Genomic DNA, 21642 nt, shown 5'->3' with positions numbered 1-21642 from the left:
CCGTTGCTGCCCTCCTCGTGTTCACCACAGTGAACTAATGAACCAGGAAGCATGGCAGAAACAGCTAAGAAACGCTCACGCCTGGGGGTGGGCGGGGTTTGACCCCACCGCCCAAGATGAGACTTCCTGCTGGGCAGCCCAACATTTAACCTACTGCAAGTAACCTGACTGAATACTTGAACTTACTAATAGAAAGTTTGTTACATTCAAGCAGGGCAAATGTTTAGACTGATGCTTGGAAATGTTGACTATAAATAATTTAGTTCTATTTATTGACCTATAAAATACATAGTTAGCCTACTCAAATTAACAGAAAGAAAAAACCCTATGTCTTCAAATGTTACCTAATTTTTAAAATTGTAACCCCCCCAAGGTAAATACTAAGAAAAGAATTTAAAAATATAGAGAGAAGGAAATAAGAAGGGAATGAAAATGGGTACACTGGGGCGCCTGGGTGGCTCAGTCGGTGAAGCATCTGCCTTCGGCTCAGGTCATGATCTCAGGGTCCTGGGATCGAGTCCCGCATTGGGCTCCCTGCTCGGTGGGGAGCCTGCTTCTCCCTCTCCCTCTGCCCCTCCCCCCGCTGTGCTCTCTTTGCCTCTCTCTCAAATAAATAAGTAAAATCTTAAAAAAAAAAAGAAGAAAATGGGTACACTAAGACAAAACAATTAAATCCAAAAGAAGGTAGCAGTGGAGAAACTGAGGAACAAAAAAAGATATAAGATAGGCAGGGAAAAAAGAGCAAAATGGCAGCAGTAAGTGCTTCCTTATTAGTGATTACTATGAATGTAAACTATGAGTGTAAATAAATTAAATTCTCGAATCAAAAGGCAAAAATTTGGCAAGATGGATTTAAGAAATATGACCTCTTTATATGCTGTATACAAAAGACTCACTTTAAATCCAAAGACACAAATAAGTTGAAAGCGAAAGGATGATAAAAGACATTCAAAGGAAATAGTAACCAAAAGAGCCAGGTGGCTACACCAATATCAGATAAAATAGACTTTAACTCAAAATTGTTATAGAAGATCAATATGGACCTAATACATTGATAAAAGGGTCAATCCATCAGAAAGAAAGAACAATCATAAGCATATACACCCCAGACAGTCCCCCCCAAATACATGAAGAAAAATGGACAGAATTGAAAGGAGAAATAGTCCTACAATAGTAGTTACAGACTTCAATATCCCATTTGCAAAGTAAATAAGCAACTAGACAGAAGATCAATATGGAAATAGAGGACTTGAAACAATACTATAAACCAAGTAAACCTAACAGGTGTATATATATATATATATATATATATATATAGAACATTCTGTACAGCAAGAGCATAACACATATTCTTCTGAAGTACACATGGAACATTCTTCTGGATAGACCATATGTGAGGCCACAAAATAAGTCTTAATAAATTTTAAAAGATGGAAATCATACAAAGCATCTTCTGTAACTACAATGGATTGAAACCAGCAATCAATAACAGAAGGAAAGCTGGAAAATTCACAAATAGGTGGAAATTAAACAACACAGCCATAAGCAAACAATGGATCAAAGAAGAAATCAAAAGGAAAGTTAGAAAATACTTTGACATGAATAAAAACTAAAACACAACATAAAAAATGTATGTGATACAGTAAAAGCAGTCCTTGGAAATGTATAGATATACACGCTTACGTTAACAAAGAAGAAAGATCACAAATTAATAACCTAACTCTCCACTGTAAAGAACCAGAAGGAGAAGACTAAACCCAAAGCTAGCAAAAGGAAGGAAATAATAAAGATTAAGGCAAAGATAACAAAATAGGGAATAGAGAAACAACAGAGAAAATCAATGAAACCAAAAGTGGGTTCCTTGAAAAGTAAAACAAAATTGACCAATCTTTAGCTCAATTTACTATGGCAAAAAGAGAGAAGACACAAATTACTAAAATCAGAAGTGAAAGGAGACAATCACTACTGACCTTAAAGAAATAAAAAGAATTATAAGACAATATTATACATTTGTATATCAACAAATTAGATAACCTAGAGGAAAGGGATACATTCCTAGACACACCCAAATTATCAAAATTGACCCAAGAAGAAATAGAAAATCTGAATTCACCTATAACAAGTAAAGAGATTGAATCAGTAATCAAAACTTCCCAACAAAAACAACAAAAAAGACCAGGACCAGATGGCCTCACTGATGAATTCTACCAAACTTTTAAGGAATAATCCACACCAATCCTTAACAAATATTTCAAAAACAATGGAAGAGAGAACACCCTGATTTTGCGAGGCCAGCATTGCCATGATTCCAAAGCCAGATAAAGGTATCATGAGAAAAGGACACTATAGACCTATATCCCTCATAAAAACACATGCAAAAATGCTAGCGAACCAAATCCAACAACATATTAAGGCAATTGTATAGCATGACGAGTTTGGTTTTACTCCAGGATTGCAAGGAGGTTTGCATATGAAAATCACTCAATATAATATACCATATTAATAAAATGAAGGAAAAAAATAACATGATCATCCCAATTGATGCAGAAAAGCATATGACAAAATCCAATACCTTTTCATGTTAAAAACACCTAACAAACTAGGGATAGAAAGCATATGTGAAAAATCCATGGCTAATATCATACGCAATGGTGAAAGACTGAAATCTTTCCCCCTAAGATCAAGAATAAGACAGGGATGTTCGCTCTTTGCACTTTTATTCAACATTCTACTGGAAGTGCTAGCCAATTAGGCAAGGAAAAGAAACAAAAAGCATGCAAATTGGAAAGGAAGAAGTAAAACTATCTCTATATACAAATGACATGATCTCATATATAGAAAATTATATATATATGTGTGTGTGTATATGTATATATAGTTGTAGTCAATATAATTATAATGGATAGTCAGGTGGGGAATTTCAAAGAGCAATGGAAACTATAAAAAAGGAACCAGATAGAAATTCCTAGAACTGAAAATTACAATGTTTGGGGAAAAAACTCCCAGATAGATTTTGTGTTCTCATAAAAGCAAAAGAAAATACCAAGTGAATTTATACAGAGAAGTCAATGAAAAAGACATAATATGAAGAAAAGAAATTAAAAGATTAACAAAAAATGAAATTCTAAAGAATCCCCATAAATCTAGGAGAGCTAATAAGTGAATTAATCAAAATTAAAAGATACAGGATCAACAAACAAAAATCAGTTGAACTTCTATACACTGGGCATGAGCAATCTAAAAAGGTAATTAGGAAAACTCTTCCATTCACAATGACATCAAAAAGAAAAAAATACTTAGAAATAAGTTTAACCAAAGCGGTGTGAGACTTGTACACTATAAACTACAAAACATCACTGAAAGAAATTAAAGACCTAAATAAATGAAGACATCCTGTGTTCATGGAATTGGAAGACTTAATGTTAAGATGGTGATACGCCCCAAAGTGATCTAAAAATTCAATGCAATCCCTATCAAAATCCCAATGTGCTTTTTTTTTAATTTTTAAAGATTTTATTTACTTATTTGAGAGAGAGAGAGAGTGTGCACGAGCTGGGGGAGGGGCAGAGGGAGAAGCAGACTCCCCACTGAGCAGGGAACCCGACATGGGGCTCAATCCCAGGACCCCGAGATCACGACCTGAGCCGAAGTCAGACGCTTAACCCACTGAGTCACCCAGGCACCGCTCCCAGTGTGCTCTTTAGACGATATGGAAAAACTTATTGTAAAACTGATATGGAATTGCAAGGGACCCCAAAAAGCCTAAATGATCTTAAAGAAAAAAAGGAACAGAATAGGAGGATTCTCACTTCCTGATTTTGAAACTTACTACAAAGCTACAGTAATCAAGACAGTTGGTACTGACATAAGCAGAGACATACAGATCAATGGAATAAAATTGAAAGTCCAAAAATAAATCCATTCATCTGTGGTTAACTGATTTGCAACAAGCGTGCCAAGAACATTAAATGGAGGAAACAATAGTCTTTTCAGCAAATGGTGCTGGGACAACTGGATAGCCACGTGCAAGAGAATGAAGTTAAACCCTATCTCACACCATATATAAAAAAGAACTCAAAATGGATCAAAGACCTAAATATAAGAGCTAAAACTTTTAGAAGAAAACATAGGGGTAAATTTTCATGATCTTAGAGTGGGCAATGGTCTCTTTGATACGACACCAAAAGAACAAGTACCAAAAGAAAAAAATATCAATAAATTGGATTTCACCAAAATTAAAATATTTTTTTAAATGTTATTCTTTTGAAAGAATTAAAAGACAACTCACAGAATGGGCAAAGTATTTGCAAATCATATATCTGAAAAGGGTCTAGTATCCAGAATATATAAAGAACTCATAACTCAACAACAAAAAACCAAACAACACAATTAAAAATGGGCAAAGGACTTGAATAGACCTTTCTCCAAAGATAAACAAATGGCCAATAAGCATATGAAAAGATGCTTAACAGCGTTAGCCACTAGGGAAATGCCAATCAAGACCACAATGAGATACCACTTCACAGCCACTAGAATGACTATTTTTTAAAAAAAATGGAAAGTAACAAGTGTTGACTAGCATTTGGAGATAATCAGAACACTTATACCTAAGCAGGGGGGAATGTAAAGTGGGGTAGCTGCTGGGGAAAACAGTTTGGTGGTTCCTCAAAAAGTTAAATATGGAATTACCATATACTCCAGCAATTCCGCTCTTAGGTATGCATGCAAAAGACTTGAAAACAAGTGTTCAAACAGAAACTGTATATGAATGTTCAGAGCAGCATTATGCACAATAGCCAATAGGTAGATAGGACCCAAATGTCCATCAGTGGATGAATAGCTAAACAAAACATAGTATATCCATACAATGGAGTATTATTCAGCCACAAAAAGGATTGAAATACTACAACATGGATGAACCTCAAAAAAACTGTACTAAGTGAGAGAAGCTATATGCAAAAGGCCATATACTGTATGATTACGTTTATATGAAGTATCCAGAATGGGCAAATCCAGAGGCAGAAAGCAGATTGGTGGTTGCCAGGGGCTGAGAGGAGGGAGGAATGATGGGTGACTGCCTGATAAATATGGGGCTTCTGTTCGGGGGAACCAAAACCATTCGGGAACTAGATAGTGGTGACGGTTGCATTGCATTGTGAGTGTACTTAATGCCACTGAATTGTACACTGTAACCTGATAAATTTTGTTATGTGTATTTTATCACAGTAAAAATGTTATCTAATTCAATCCTTCTACCAATTCAGACTAATTTGTCTGATTTAGTGGTATTCTGCAGAAAATACATATAGTCTAAATCCATAAATCAGTGAGCATCCATATCCACCTACCACCTGCCTGTGCTTTAAGTTTGTTCCTAACTTGATTGCTTTTTTTGTTATTGTTGACTCATCTAACTGAAGGCTGCTTCCCTCCATAGGATCTTTTAACATCAAAACAGTTTTGTGCTGACTCGCCAATTATCTTCATTATCAATTACCTTTCTGTTTACTTTTTAGTTCCCAAGGTTAATTGTTCTAAACTCTACTTCACTTTAAAAGTCCTTTCAAGTTTGGGGTGCCTGGGGGGGGCGCTCAGCTGGTTGAGCATCTGACTTCAGGTTTCAGCTCAGGTGGGATTGAGCCCCGGGTTGGGCTCAGCATAGAGTCTGCTTGTCCTGCTCCCTCCCCCTCTGCTCCTCTGCTCTCTCTCTCATAAATAAGTAGATAGATAGATAGATAGATAGATAGATAGATAGATAGATAGATAGAAATATAAAACCTTTAAAAGTCCTTTCAAGTTCAACAACAACCAATTAAATTAACCACACATTAGGTTGAGAATGGAAGTATTGATATGGGCACAATCTACTAATTTTTCAGTTGTTGATGGATATTATTTGGTTGACAAACCTAGATGTCCGAAATGCACATGCATGCCCTCTCATGTGTCAAATGATTTTTCATATGGGTGTGTGTCTACCAAACAATACTACATGCCCTAACCTTTGAGATTTTGGCTTTCAAAAACATAGAGGCTTTACTTCCATAAAAATCTCCATTGTTTTCTTCCCCAAATAACTGAAAACATCTGCAAACTCTTATTGTTTTCTGAAATACCATCTTCCATTGCTTATAAACTAAAGTGCTAATTATTTGGTTTGTAGAATTGGACAGAAAATGTAAACCACCAGGCAAATCAAAAGTCAAAAATGGCTGCTTCTTCCCCAAACGGCCCCCTAGTGCTAAGCTACAGCAGAAGAGAGTGCAAGAGATTATGCCTCTGACCTGTGTCCCCCAAACCTACCACTTCGGATGGGGCTAACACTCACCTTCTTCAGTGTCACGACCTTGAGTGGTAAAGTTTTCTTCTGTGGGGACTCCTCGTCCACAGAGATTTCTTCAAGGTCGGCAGAGATTGTGTCACACCGGAGAAGAGGGGGGCTGCTGCTGGAATGGCGTGGCCACAGTGAGGGGAGCTGCCAAGGAGGAGAGTAGAAGGAAAAAAGTTAAAACTTGTGTGCTTTCCTCCAAAGTACTGGCGTTCTCTTGTTGCTTAATGGTTGAAAGACTAAGACCCCAAAGTGAAAAAACAAGCCAAGAAAAGATCTCCTTCCTCCCTCTCTTCACTTCCGGTACCTATGCAAACCAAAGACCAATATAGCCTTGGGCCACGCTCTGGGTCGTGGCACACTTTTGCCAATCCCCAAAGACAGAAACTTCGAACTGCTTGTTTGATCAAAACCAGAATTCTGGTGTTCTCTCTCTACTGATGCTAACTATAAATCTTCTTTGAGTCTGATCTTTGTTTTGATTTTGGCCCTGTCTTTGGAAGTCTGGTTCTTGTGGAGGTTGAGTTTTGGGGTTAAGATCTAGGCTTGGCATCCAAACTATAATCCTTGCTCCTATCATTTCAGGAATTGTCTGGATCAGATCTTGACTCTGTCGGTTGTTTATCTTAATCCTGTCAAGACTGATCTGGAATTATTAGAAAATCTATAGAACTAGCCCTGATTAGAATTGCTTTCTTAGTTTTCCTAAGGGGATAAAATTGACCATTTGGGTTTTCCTTGGGCTTCAGCACACTAATTTAGTTCATTCCAATTTGAACCTCATGGCACACTTGAATCTGAGGCACTGGTCTCCGCCATGGTCATTTGGATGTGGATCGGAATCTCTGATTTGATCTTTAACAAATACTGGTCAAGCATCTACAGTGTGCCACACCCCATTCTAAGCATTGGGCCTATGGCAATGAACAAAACAAAATCTTTGCTGACCTGGAGCTGACATGCTTTCTTCTGTCTCCTGTTCAGGACAGATGGCCTTCAAACTCTCAAAGCCAAAGACAAGGGGCCCTGAGGAGGATTTGTCCAAGGTTCAGCCCCTGGAGAACTCCTGGCTAGTGTCTAAGGTGCCCCCTTATTACTAGCAGGCCCCATTGGGGGCTCTTGAGAAGAAGTCTCATTGCTTCACCAGCCCCAAGCCCGATTCTAATAACAATAATGACAACTAACTTTTACTGAGGGCTTTACTCTGCTTTAATCTGTATCATTTCCTTCCTTTTGCCAGCTTTGGGTTTAGTTTGCTCTTCTTTTTCTAGTTCCTTCAGGTGAAGGGTTAGGTAGTTAGGTTATTGATTTGAGATCTTTCTCCCTGCCAGGCAGGGAGTGTTCTTCATAGATACCTTTCATTCTAAACGTGCAACAATTCTTTGAAGCACCTGCTCTTTCCCGATGGGGAAAACCAGGTCTGAGAGATGACGTGACTGGCCCTCATTCTCACGGTGGCCAAACAAGCATTTGAAAGGTCTGCTTGCCTTTAGAGCCCATGTTCTTAACCACTGTGCACTCCTGTCTCCTAACTGTAAGAGCCAGGAAGAGGGGATGTCCCATACTCAAGTTCAGGGAGTTTAAAGGCAACCACCAGAAGAGAGGGTGTGCCTCCTTCCTTAAGAAGGGCCGCAGAGGGAGAGTCAGGCCTGTGAGCAGTAAGAAAACTGCTTTGCAGCCTTTGCAGTTTCTTAAATTACTGAATTCAATTTGTTTCCACAAGAAGATGTTCACAATCTGCCAGTACCTCTTATCTATTTGTCCTCAAACAAAAAGGACATGAAATGTCTTGGAGAGTAATCTAGGCGCCCACATTCCTAACACTTCAGATAAGACAGCAGGTGAAAATCTGGCAGGGAATAAAACACCGGTTCAGTCTTGGTATTTCTAAAAGAACGATACACCGGAGGTTCCTCTCCCACAATCTCCCAGTTGCTCGGAATGTCACATGATCCATTACGGATCCTGCCCCTTCAAGGAACCCAGCCATTGGCCATTTCCCTACTTGCTCAGCATCTATGTAGCCCGGGGGGGCGGGGGTCAGGACCCTCGACTTGATGCTATCAACCACCCTGTCATTTAGGGTTGTGACCTTGGCACTTAAGGGAAGTCTCGCATGCAAAGATCGATCTGGTGGTTGATGGCTCGGGCTCGGTTAACACCCCACCCTGTCTTCAGCCCTGTTTCTCAGAAGAGGGAGCACGAGAGCAGGCCAAAGATGTGAGGAGTGGGCCCAAACCAGCCATTTAAGAAAACTTGTCTTGGGCTATCATGGCTTTCCCTATCCACCCCCTTCATTGCAAGAGGAAATGCCCCTAGAATCTTTACCTTTAATTTTCAACCCCCTCCCCCCCCCCAAATCATCCTTCTAGAGCAATGGCCTGTCTGCTCTGAGAGTCTCTCTGTTGCTGGGACTAAGAGAAGAGGGAGAGAGGGAGACTTCCAGGACCCAGGTTTCCCCTTCCTTCCTTTTTTTTTTTTTTTTTAATAGTGCTTTATTTTTTATTAACATATAATGTATGATTTGTTTCAGAGGTACAGGTCTGTGATTCATCAGTCTTACACAATTCACAGCGCTCACCATAGCACATACCCTCCCCATGTCCATCACCCAGCCACCCCGTCGCTCCCACCCAGGTTTCCCCTTTCTGCATGTGAGAAATCACCCCGTAGCACTTGGTCGTGTACATCTGGATTTTTGCCACTGGGTGGCAAGGGAGTGTCGCTGTGGAGACAAGCAAAAGCTGGTGTTGGTGTTCAAAACTGAGCATTAGAAGTGACTTTTCCTGCTGTGGTGCAAGAGGGCAAGAGTCCGCTGACCTAGGGCCTGCTTTATAACCATAAGATCGGACCCGCTGCTGACAAACTCAGTGTTTGCTTGTCTACCCTCGACGGTTAATGTAGCCAGCAGAACTTTCACACACGGTACAGAAACCAGAGTGAGAGATTTGGGGTCTTAAACAGACGTGTCACCTGTAAGCCCCAGTGACCTTTTGCCAAATGCAAAATCATCAGCTCCTCGGTGGAAAAGGGTCTCCCCATTGTGTGGCCTTCTCAGTTACCCAGGGATCCTTGGGTATCATCCCACCCACAAGCTGAGAGAAGGAGGAAGGTAGCTGCTTAGGGTGATTTTCCTGACAATATTTCCGGCTTGCCCCTGGAACATTTCTAGATCAGAGCTCCAGAAGAGTCTAACTGAGCAATGGTTAGGGTTATCTGGAGGTAAAAGACTGCTCTATGCATGTGCATAGACTAAAGGTATACCCTTCTCCCTGTTGAGGCAGGCACAAAGAAACTGAATATCTTAAAGCCTGGGATGTTGGAAAGACCGTGGGTTTTGAGGTCAACGCATCTGGGTCAGGTTTCCAGGTCTACCATTTATTATCTGGGTGAGACTGAGCAATTTCTTTAACCTCTCTGAGTATTCTATCCTCACAAGCAACTGTTTGAGGTAGAGGTTAATACTATACCCACTGTAGATGAGGAAAGGAAGGCTCAGAGAGGTCAAGCAATCAGCCCAAGATCACAGAGCCAGTAAGTAGCAGAGCGAGAATTCAAGCATAGGTCTGTCTGTCTGACTCAGCTGCCATACTTGGCCCAATTCCCCTCTATTACCTCAGTGATCTTGGAGCCCCCAATCCACATTCCACTTCTGGGCACATGTCGGGGCACAGCTCCAAACATAAGTCCAGAAACAGCTCCATGCACATTACCAGTCCCAGATCTAGGCAGAGTTCTGAAAACTTGAGATCTCTGTAGAAGAACGAAAGAACATGGCAGTTGGAATGCCTGCACATTAACCAACAGTGGAATGTCACCGCCCTAAGACTTAACGCATTCTTGGGGTGTGTCGAGTGAATATGGTAAGGCTAACCAACACTGTGTGCTGGGCACTAAGTCAGCGCATCGTGTATTTCTACACTCTCCCTTCTTTACAATCAGCTGGGGAGCAAGGCCATATTCCCTCCTCCTTGCTTTTTGGCAGATTGGGGTGGGGGTGGAGGGGGGGAAGAATGAAAGAGGAGGAGTCTAATTAGGCACTGATGCTTGAGTTCACTATTACCTGTAGAGGTCTGCCTCTCTGGGGCTCTGGAGAGGGGCAGATTCTACTTGCTGATATTTCAGGCTCAGGATCCAACATGAAGATGCTGTCATGGGACAGGGCTTTGCTGCCCATGGTGCTCTTGGCCCTGAACAGGAAGGAAAAGGTCTTGTAAGAGCAGCCCAAGGGCTGTAGGAACTGAAGACACGTGTATATCCATAGCATGACATATCACAGACACCTCAGAAAGGGGGCAAGGATGCACAGGTGCTGACAGAGAAGGTTTTCCATGAGATATGAAGTGAAAAAATAAAGAATAGTATGGTTTCATTTAATATATATACCCAAGGGCACCTGGGTGGCTCAGTCAGTGAAACGTCGGCCTTTGACTTGGGTCATGATCCCCGGGTCCTGAAATCGAGTCCCGCATCCGGCTCCCTGCTCAGTGGGGTGTCTGCTTCTCCTTCTGCCCCCCCCCCCCGCCACTCGTGCTCTCTCTCTCTCTTAAATAAATTATATATATATATATATATATACACCTATATTACATACACATATAGTTTATGTTCATAGAAAAAAATCAAGAAGGATATCCACCAAATAATTAGTGGCAGCTCCCTCTGGGGAATGGCATTGGGGGCAGGGGGAAGGAACCTTAATTTCCTACTTTATGTACTTCTGTATAATTTTGATTTTTTAAATTATCAACACATATCTTTTTTATATAATAGTTTTGAGATATGGTTTACATACCATACAATTCATTCATTTAAAGTGTATAATAGCAGCAATGCTGTGGAATGGGAGGGAAGATCCTAAGTCTATTATTAAGGTAAGAGTTATAAAAGATCTTTCACACCCAAATTTCTCCCTAGTGTTTTTGTTTTGATTTAAAATACCAAACATCTGCCCAGATACTGGAGACCCTCATTCACTAGATTTTTTCCTCTTTCACACAAGGGCTCTGGGATACATCTGTCTGATTTTCAAAGCCATCTTATGCACCTACCCCCAGCTTGTTAACCCAGATGGAAATACCTTCTGATTGGGAATAAAACCAGGTTGACAACAATTAAGCGTTAAGGCAAATCAGGGAAAAGTTAGAAACAAATGAAGGGCTAACAGCACAAAAGACTCCTTTTGGAATGTTGGGAATATATTTTACCTGTGAAAAATTTCAACCAAAGACATCACAAGAAAAGAAGAGTACAGACTAACATCTCTTATGAAATAGATGTAAGAATCTTCAATAAAATACTAGTAATCTGAATCCAGTGACATAAAGAATTATACACTATTACCAAATAGAACTTGCAAGAAATGTGAGGTTATCTTAATATATGAAAATCAATTAACATAATACGCCATATCAACAGAATAACAAAAACTGTGGGGTCATTTCAATAAATACAGAAAAAGCATTTGTAAAATCCAAATACATAATAAATACACTCATGATAAATACTCTCAACCTTGACAGAGGACATCTGTGAGAAACTCTCAGCTAATGTCACACTTAATGATGAAAGACTGAATGTTTTCTCCCTCAGATCAGGGACAAGACAAGGATGTCTGCTGTTGCCACTTTGATTCAACCTTGTCCTGGGGGTTCTAGCCAAGGCAATTAGGTAAGAAAATTAAATAAAAGGCATCCATAATGGACAGGAAAATGTGAAATTATCTCCAATCATAGATGACACAATCTTGTGTATAAAACTCCTAAGGAATCCAATAAAAACTACTAGAACTAATACATGAGTTCAGCAAGGCTACAGGTTAAAAGACCAATGTGTAACAATTGATTGTATTTCTATATACTTGTAATGAACAACCCAGAAATGAAATGACAAAAACACTTCCAATTTTCAACATTTACAATAACATCAATAAGAATAAAGCATGTAGGAATAAATTTAATGAAAAATGTGTAAAAATTATACTCTGAGCACTCTAAAACACTGATGAAAGAAGTTAAAGAAGAAAACCTAAGCAAATGAAAAAGCAACCTATGCTCCGGGCCTTGGAAGCCTTAATCTTGTCAAGATGGCAATAGTCCGCAAATTGATCTACAGATTTAATGTGATCACTATTGAAATTCCAGTTGCCTTTTTTCTTTTCTTTAGCAGAAATGGACAAGATAATCTTTAAATTCATCGTGAAATGTAAGGGGCCACAAACTGATAAAACAATCTTGAAAAAGAAGAACAAAGTTGGAGAACTCACACTTGCCAATTTCAAAACTTACTACAAAGCTACCGTAATCAAGATAGTATAGTACTGCCATGAGGATAGACATATAGATCAATGGAATAGAATTGAGAGTCCAGAAATCAACTCATCCATCTATGGTTAATCAATGTGCAAAAAGGGTGCCAAGACCGTTCAATGGGGAAAGAATAGTTTTTTCAACAAATGATGCAGAGACAACTGGAAAGATACATACAGAAGGGAGAAGTTAGACCCTATCTCATACCATATATAAACATGAACTCAAAATGGATCAAACACCTAACTATAAGAGCTAAAACTCTTAGAAGAAAACACTGGGGGGTATATTTTCATGACCTGGATTTGGCAATGGATTCTTAGAATATGACTCCAAAAACTTAAGCAACTGAAGAAAAAAATAAATGGATTTGATCAGAATTAAGCTTCGAAGGATACTAGCAAGAAAGTGAAAGGACAACCCACATAAAGGGGGGGGGATATCTGCAGATTGTATATCTTTTTTTAAAAGATTATTTATTTATTTATTTATTTGAGAGGAAGAGAGCAGAGCGAGCGAGAGAGAACACGAGTGGAGGGGGGAGGGGCAGAGGGAAAGGGAGGAGCAGATGCCCCCCTGAGCAGGGAGCTTGATGTGGGGCTTGATACCAGGACCCTGGGATCATGACCAGAGCCAAAGGCAGATGCTTAACCGACTGAGCCACCCAGGTGCCCCTGCAGATTGTATATTTGATAAGGGATTCATATCTGGAATACATGAGGAACTCTTACAATTCAATAATAAAAAGATAAATAACCCAATTTTTTAAATGGGCAAAGGATCTCAATAGATATTTCTCCCAAGAAGATATGCAGAGAGCCAACAAGCACATGAAGAGATGCTCAGCCTTTCACTAGCCAGTCAGGAAATATAAATCCAAACCATAATGAGATAGATACCACTTCAGACCCACTAGAATGGCTAGAAACAAAAACTCAGAGAGTAACAAGTGTTGGCAAGGTTGCGGAGAAACTGGAACCCCCACGCGCTGCTCGTGGGAATGTAAAATGGTGCAGGCAGGCATTTTGGAAAACAGTCTGGTCTGGTGGTTTCTCAAAAACATGAACATTAAATTACCATATGACCCAGTATACTCCTAGGCATATACCCAAGAGAAATAAAAACATACATTCATCCAAAAACTTGTACACAACTGTTCGCAGCAGCATTCTCCATAATAGCCAAAAGATGGAAACACCCAAATATCTGTCATCTGATGAACAGATAAAATGTGGTGTATTCATACACTGGAATACTACTCAGTAGGATGAAGGAATTAAGTATTGGATTCATGCTACCACATGGATGACCCTGGAAAACAAAAACATGCTAAGGGAAACAAGCCAGTCACAAAAGGCCACATACCATATGATACCATTTATAGGAGGTATCCAGAATAAGCAAATTGATAGAGACAGAAAGTAGATAAGTGATCACTTTGGGCTAGAGTGGGGAGGGAATGGGGATTGACTGCTAATGGGTACAGAATTTCTTTTAGGGAGGGGTGGAAATTTTAAATTAGATAAAATAATTGTTTAAAATTTCAGGTACTTTTTTTGCACTTATTACCTTTATTACAAAACAGTTACTATAATACATGTAGGTTGGCACTTTAAAAAATACTTTTTTTTTCCCTAAGTAGGGCTCCACGCCCAAGGTGGCACTTGAACTCATGACCCTGAGATCAAAAATTGTATGCTTTACTGAGCCAGCCAGGCACCCCTAAAAAACAATCTTTTTTTTTTTTTTTGAGAAAGAGAGTGAGAGCAAACGGGGGGAAGCGGGGAGCAGAGGGAGAGAGAATCTTAAGCAGGCTTCACACCCAGTGCAGAGCCCATTGAGGGGCTCGATCTCACAACCCTGAGATCATGACTTGAGCTGAAATCAAGAGTCTAACACTCAACCGACTGAGGCACCCAGGCACCCCTCCCTAAAAAACAATCTTTAAATGGTACCCAGAGTAGCAGCTCGGGCACTGTAGGACCAGCCCCCACCCCATCATTGTGAGCCTGTCTGACTGTGGGACATGCACATGGATAGATCTGATAACCACACGCTCCGAGGACAATCGGGTGTTATGGGGATTGAAATGGCACCCATACCAAGGTAGCCTGTGGGCCAGCAAGAGGAGAGGAGGCAGATGCCTTCGTACTACCCACTTCTTCTTCTGCCCCCACTCCCTCCTGTCCTCCCCCCACCCTGCAAGCCCTGTGCTCACTTGCCTTCTTGGTGTGGAGAACGCATCAGAACCAGTGGACCATCTTGGAGGCGGAGGGACAAGTCGGAAGGGGGAAATGCAGAACTTTAGGAGAGATGGCCCTCGCTGATTTGTAGAGACGAGGCAGAGTAGACCCAAACTCCCCTCTCCCCTCCCCCACCCTCTGGTTTATAGCAGGGCTAGCGTAGGCTCACTGGGAGCTATTGGGCTGTGGTCTATATCATGGCGTGATTTGTGAGGTATGAAACAAACCCCTCTGTCCAAAACCATCCCCTCCCACCCCCAGCAAAGCTATCTGAAATTCCTCACACTCAACGCACTCATGAAGGGCCTCCTGAAGGAGACCGAGGTGCTAACTGTCATGTTTGCTGACTGTCCCATTTCCAGCAAGCCAAGCCTCGAGGGAAGGGGTCGCGGCACAGGTGAGCTCTGTGGGCGGTGCAGATAAGTCTGGAATGTTCGGGCCAGGGGAACAGGCCCAAGTGGAACTGCGTAGAGGGGGAGCTGACGGAGCCAGGGAACAGCCGGGGGTACTGGATGGTCAGATATGGAAGTGGGGGCGTCACAGATGAAAACTGGAACGGGGTGGCTGAGAACCAGTCTTCCCCATTCTGGGACCAGTTACAGCATCTCCCTCCGCCCCCCCCCCCCCCCGCCCCGTCTCCTGGGATGTTGCCAGCTCCTTTTCTTTGTTTGTTTTTACATTAACACAAGTGATTTCGCGCTGTGGCCTCCACCCAGCTCAACCTGGCTTCAGCGTCTGAGATTTTAATCACACATTAAGAGATGGAGCATCCCCCGCCGGGTAAGCACAGGTCTATAGTCTGAGGGCCGGGCAGGCTAACCAGGCCAGCTGCCCGCATGAGGCAGGCTGTCTTTACGTTATGGAACAGAGGCCTCCAGCGCCTCACTAGGGGTGGGCCGCATGGGTCACACAGCTGTGACAGGGGAGGGCCGCCCTGGTCTGTCTGTACCCAGTGCTCTCGGGGTCAGGGACGTGCAGCGGCCAACCTACTGAGCTCCGCACCCCAACAATAAGCATCGGTGTGAGCGCGGAGAAGGGCCCCCAGGCCACGGCCGCCCACCGGGCCTTACCTGGCCTCAGTGTGCTGACCTTCCCGAACCGGCTTCAGAGAAGGGATGTTAATACTGTCGCTGGACAAGCTTGGCTTTAGCCTCCTCGCTCCCTGGGCATCTTCCGGCTCTTTTTTCTTCCTCTTGCCAAAAAAGTTCTTGAAGGCTTTGAATTTGGATTTCTTCCTTCCTGGAAGTTAAGGAAGGAGAGCGAGGCAGAGTGTGACAGTGGATGGGGAGATGGGGAGGAAACGGGGCCTTTGTGACAGGAACAAGGACTGTGATCCCAGGTGCCCTGCAGACTTGGCCCTCGCCACCCCCCCCCCCACCCCGGGGCCCACGACACCACAACACCATGCATGCGGCCTGCTCCCTTCTTCATAACTCCATAGGACAAAGTGTCCGAGTTCTGGGGAGAGCAGAAGCTCGGGCCCCAGCTTGTGGTCCTCGGGCAGGCCTCTCTTCAGGCCCACCTCACCAGGCATCCACTTGCCTGGCCACTGCAACCATGAACACACACCTCGGTCCTGACCCAAGAAGTTCATTCGTCTGCAGCAATTATTGAGCCCACACAAGCACAGGGTGCCCCCCTGACTTCACACTGGTGTCTGGAGTCACCACCACCCAGTTGGGGAGGCAAGCTTCCACATGTGAGAAAGCCCCTCAGGACCCCTGGAGCTGCAGGTGGGAGCTGGGACTGGCCAGCTTGTGTGCTGAAAGGATGCAGACCCGCGGGGCGAGTGCTATCGGGACGGTGCAGTCAGGGAAGCTGCCCTCGAGGAGGGAATTTAGGAGCGAGGGAGAGGGCTGGGAATTGGGAAGAAAGGGCCACCAGGCAAAGAAGCTGCCTGTGCAAAAGGTGTGACAGAACCAGATACCAAAGGGTTTTGCAAGGAGTGCGTGTGTGTACGCGCGTGAGTGCGTGCATGCGCGTGTGCGCGCGTGAGTGCGTGCATGCGTGTGTGTGCGCGCGTGAGTGCGTGCATGTGTGCGTGCTTGAGTGCGTGCGTACGTGTGTCTGCGTGCGTGAGTGCGTGTGTGCGTGCTTGAGTGCGTGCGTGCACTATGTGCACTGTGTGTGTTCTTCCATTTTTGCCGGTTGGTTTGGATTATCTAGGGGGCTACTGCCCGCTGCACCTGCACATAATTGCAAGTTTGCGCTATCTACATTAACCACCAGGGCAGAAGCAAGGCATTGGAGCTTTAAATGCTCCTAAGGCTTTGTTAGGGCTTTTTTTTAGTTTCCTAGCAAGCACATGTATCTTTACTGGGGCTCAGCAGAAGAGGGGCGAGCAGAGGGGAGTGCGTGCTGCATTCTTCAGAGGGAAGGAATCAGCTCTTACTGCTTTCACACGCCATAATTTACCAGCATAGGTGTCTCATCCAAATTCCCAACAGTCTGGTCTCTGGAAGGCCTCTTGCCAGCATAGCAATGTTGCCCTGGCAGGGAAGGGCCCGGGCAAGGGAGTTGCCAATGGGGCTGCCATTAGAAAGGCTTAGTGGTGTAACGGAGAGTACCACCCAAGAGTCAGAACAGTCTGGAATCCTCGACTTGGCTCTGCTATCAATTAGCTCTGTGACTTTGGGTAAGTCACTCAACCTCTCTGGAACTCAGCAGGAAAATGAAGGGATCACACCAGTCAGCATCTCCCAAAGTGTGTTCAGAGGGCTATCATTGGTCTATTGCATGAGAAAGGGGTCTGCGGGCCAGTCATTCTGAGAAACGCTGGATTAGGCAAAGTTTAGGGATCTGCTTTCCAACAAGACTTTTCTGGAACCTCAACATGCCTATGTGAACAGTGAAGCTTTAAGATACTGGGCAGCAATGTTGTCTCCCAAATGCATGTAAGCAGAATGTCTGGCAAAACACACTATGGGAAATGCTGAACTAGGGTTCCTTGTAGCTCTGGAATCCTATGGCCTATGAGAAAGGTTTCTAAACTTCAAGAATTGAAGGGACACTGGCATTCAGTCCAGTGTCCCACCAGTCACAGCAATCAACCCTTCTCTTTGTATGCCTAAAACTTGACTGTTGGCCTTCCAAGTTTTACACCTGAATGCCCTCTAGTCTGCCTATCCATCCATCTATCCATCCATCCATCCACCCAACAAATATTTAAGACCAAGCACTTACTATGTTTTGGGTATCAACGAGAAAGGAGTAAGATACAGTTCTGTGTCTTAGCTACTGTCCCCCACATCAAGGCTGTAGGCAGGCCCTCTTCTGCGTCCCCTACAGCAACCAACACTGTGAAAGGCATGCAGTAGCTCCCAAGGGACAACTGAGTCCATTGAGGGATGCAGAATACCAACACAGCTGTCACTTCCCTTAAATTAAGGTCGCCAAGCAGAATCATCCTTAAGCATCCTATAATTTAAACACTGGCCCTTGTCAGGGTTGATATAAGTTGTAAAAAGTGTAGGTAAAGAGCTTAGCATAGGGTCTGGCATGGTGCAAGTGCTAATAACTGTGAGCTAGTACTAGGGAATCAATAATTACTTGTTTCCTTTTTTTAAAAAAAATTTTTTTAAATAAACTCTACACCCAACGTGAGGCTTGAACTCACAACCCTGAGACCAATGAGTTGCAGGCTCTACCCACGGAGTCAGCCAGGTGCCCCAATAATTACTTGTTTATTAAGACCAGATTCAATTCTATCTGTAGAATTGGTCTATCAGTTCTATTTATCTATAGATAAGGGGAAGCAGCCCCATATCTATCAATCAATAGTGATCTGTACAGTATAATGATTAGAAGCAGAAGCCAGTGTGGGGTGGGGCAATGCAAGAAGACAGAGGACTGTATGCTTGATAATCACTGCTTAAGTAATTCCTATTTGGGATGGCTTGGGCCATTTCTCATCTACTAGGATGTGCCTAAATAGGGTCATGATGGGGACCAACTTGGCGATTCTACCTACGGATAGAAAGAATAAAACACGAAGATACAGCAGGAAACATATTTTTTTCAAGTTTCCTTCTATAATTTTTTCTCAGGAAAAGTTCAACTAATTTCTATAATGATAAATTATTTAGAACGATACTTGGGGGTGGCTTGAAAATGATCGAGCATTACTCTACTATACTAATTGCTATGATCAGTTCTTTGCTGGAAAAGATTTATCAACTGGATCTCTTGGGGGAAATGCCCTTATCTGTAGTATTTGCCTATTTCTCTGGTGTAAAAGTCCCTGCCAGTTTTCACCCAGAACAGATAAGATTGATTGATTCTTGACGGGTGGTCTCCTTCTGGTCTTCTAAAAGAGGAACAACTTTATGCTCAGAGTGTTTAGAAACATAGTGATCGTTGCCCCTCTTGCTTCAAAATCCCCGACTAGAAGGGAGGAGGGCAAACCTGCTTCTCACAAACCAGCAAAAAGGCAGAGATGAGAGAGTCAGCGGCTAGCAGCCGCACTTGTAACACTATCTATAAACACTTAATAATTGGATAAAATCGCTTCTAATAAACATCCGGGCTCTAAAGCTGAGTGTACCAAGCATGACCATCGTACGGGCAGACAGAATTAGGTACTGACGCCTTTTTATGTCCCTAAACCAGCAAAGTGACTAGAGACTTTAGAACCATAACAGGGGCTAACATTTAATGATGCATGTATTTCAATTTCTGTGCCTCCCCTCCCCAGTTTTCCATTTTTGCTGGCCAAAAACAACAACCTATTTTCCCATGAGGATCCAAAATACCTTAAGTAACATGTGTCTCTTTCAACTCCGGGCACTAGAAGGAAAATAATGTTTCCATTCGTCCCTGTGGGCTAGCTCTGAGTATGTGGGCATGGGGGGGTGCGTAGAGCTCTGTTAGTAGAGCTGGGGGTGCACCAGGAGATGGTAACCACCATGGTGGGTTGGTGGCTCACTGACCTCGGGCAGTGACTAGGAAGCTGCACACGGCCTTACCGAGCAACCCATTGCCACACATCCAATATCAACTGCAAGAGTCCAAGTCTTTGGCCTGTTTTGGCTTAGGAGACCTCCCGAGCACCAACCACATCAGACCCCATGTGTGGAGATCGGCCCTGAGAAATAGATACGAGTCTGGGAACGGTCCACAAGCTATGTATTCTGAAACCCCACTGAAATCTGAGAGAGTTGCCCTATATTCAAGTGTATGAAATGGCCTTTCAAGCTCTCTTTTGTAAAGGGGTGCCTTTAAATTACCAGCAGCTGAGCCCTGCCCAGGCTGGTTTTCAAAAGAAGCTGAAGTGCCAAAGGCTAGATAGACCTAGGCAGCTGGTAGAGGTCGCCACCCACATTTGTATCCAGCCATGTTTATGTAGGTCACCTCCACACTGGGTAACAAGTGCCCCCGCCAGGTACCGCAGTGGTGGGCAGTGAGCTGCCGGCCACCAGCTTCTGGACTTCTCCTATAACAAAGCCACTGATTTCCCTGTCCGAGCCCAAGGACCATGTATTCCCAGACAGGAGCTCTCAACATCCTCATCCAATGAGGGCCGTGTGTCACATGCCAGAAAACAGCCCACGGAAAGCAGTTTTTTCCCCCCAGAGAGGAAAACACCGTTAACTCCAATGAAGAAATCATCACTTCTGGGTTATATATTTGCTTATCCACCACGCACACAGGCAGCCCACCTGGGCTGAACTTAATGGGGCTTTAAAAATGCATCGCATGACAGTGACCTTGTTCTCTTGCATTGCTGCTTAGAAAGAAAACATTTCTAACTAGCCTTTCTCTCCATCAACCTCCAAACAGCACGCTATTCTCTGGCTAGCAACGACTAGCTCTAAAAATGTACCCAACCGTCTGATCTTTTAAAACAACAAAATCTTGCGAGCAGAGAAAAGGCATTTCCTTACCTTCACTCTTCATCAAGATGCACCGCATTACCACCTTCCTTTGTAGGCATCTGTCTAGCTCATATCCAAAAAGATAGGTCAGTTGGTTTAGTAGGGTGAATGAACGGAATCTGGTGCCTTGGTGAAGAGGCCTATCATTCATTTTTTTATCCGTTCATTGAATGAATATTTGCGGGATCTAAGGACTCTCTCTCTGAGACCCAATACAAAACAATGGTGACACCAAAACGAAGCCCCAAGCCCTGCCTTCAAGGATCCGTGCACCAGGTTCAGCATCCCCCGCCCCACATCAGCCCCACATCAGCAGTAAAAGCGGGCCTCTAGGAAGCCACAAGAAGGTTCCATTCTGTTCTTCCCGATCAAGTCTTCTACATCATACGCTACTTCAACAAAAATTGGAGAACAACCCAGTGAACTGTTGCATTTAGTCCTATCTTTAAATTCAATGTCTTATTTTATGTCTGATGGTTCCTTTGCAGTGGAGGGATGTCGATGAGGCTTATCACTATCTAGTGACCTTTGCCTTCCTGAACTGATACTCACTCGCGGTTACATATCGCTCCTAGGTGGCCCCACAATTTAGGGAATGGACACACATCTGAGTAAGTTTTGCAAAAAGAACTTTTGTAAATTGAGTCCCACTTAACAGAAGCCTGTGGTGGCATCTTTGGTTTGTATTCCCCCTTTATTCCTCAAATTACAAAAAAATCTGGATTACTCTCTACAGTAAAACCTCAGTTGAATCTCTCAGGTCATGGTCTGCTCCAAATTTTTTTTTTCTAATTAAGCAGAAATATTTCTCCTGCCTTAGTAAGTAGAAACCGGTAACCATCCCCAAAGAAGATTGCAGGGCCTCAGACAAACCTTGTGATATCAGAGTT

At 43.0% G+C, this 21642-nt stretch overlaps 1 protein-coding gene across 1 annotated transcript in view; it reads right to left on the bottom strand.

The window, feature by feature from the left end:
• The window catches only part of KIAA1210 (KIAA1210 ortholog), a 67405-nt gene that overhangs the window by 22925 nt on the left and 22838 nt on the right, over nucleotides 1–21642 (bottom strand). Inside the window, 4 exon segments of the mRNA XM_078064906.1 lie at nucleotides 6329–6446; nucleotides 9921–10081; nucleotides 10392–10518; nucleotides 15950–16114. Of these exon segments, the coding sequence (XP_077921032.1) occupies nucleotides 6329–6446; nucleotides 9921–10081; nucleotides 10392–10518; nucleotides 15950–16114 (571 nt within the window).

Source organism: Halichoerus grypus, chromosome X, assembly GCF_964656455.1.
Source record: "Halichoerus grypus chromosome X, mHalGry1.hap1.1, whole genome shotgun sequence".
NCBI lineage: Eukaryota > Metazoa > Chordata > Mammalia > Carnivora > Phocidae > Halichoerus > Halichoerus grypus.
The sequence above is the reverse complement of the archived record's forward strand: the minus strand, read 5'-3'. Positions and strand labels throughout refer to the sequence as shown.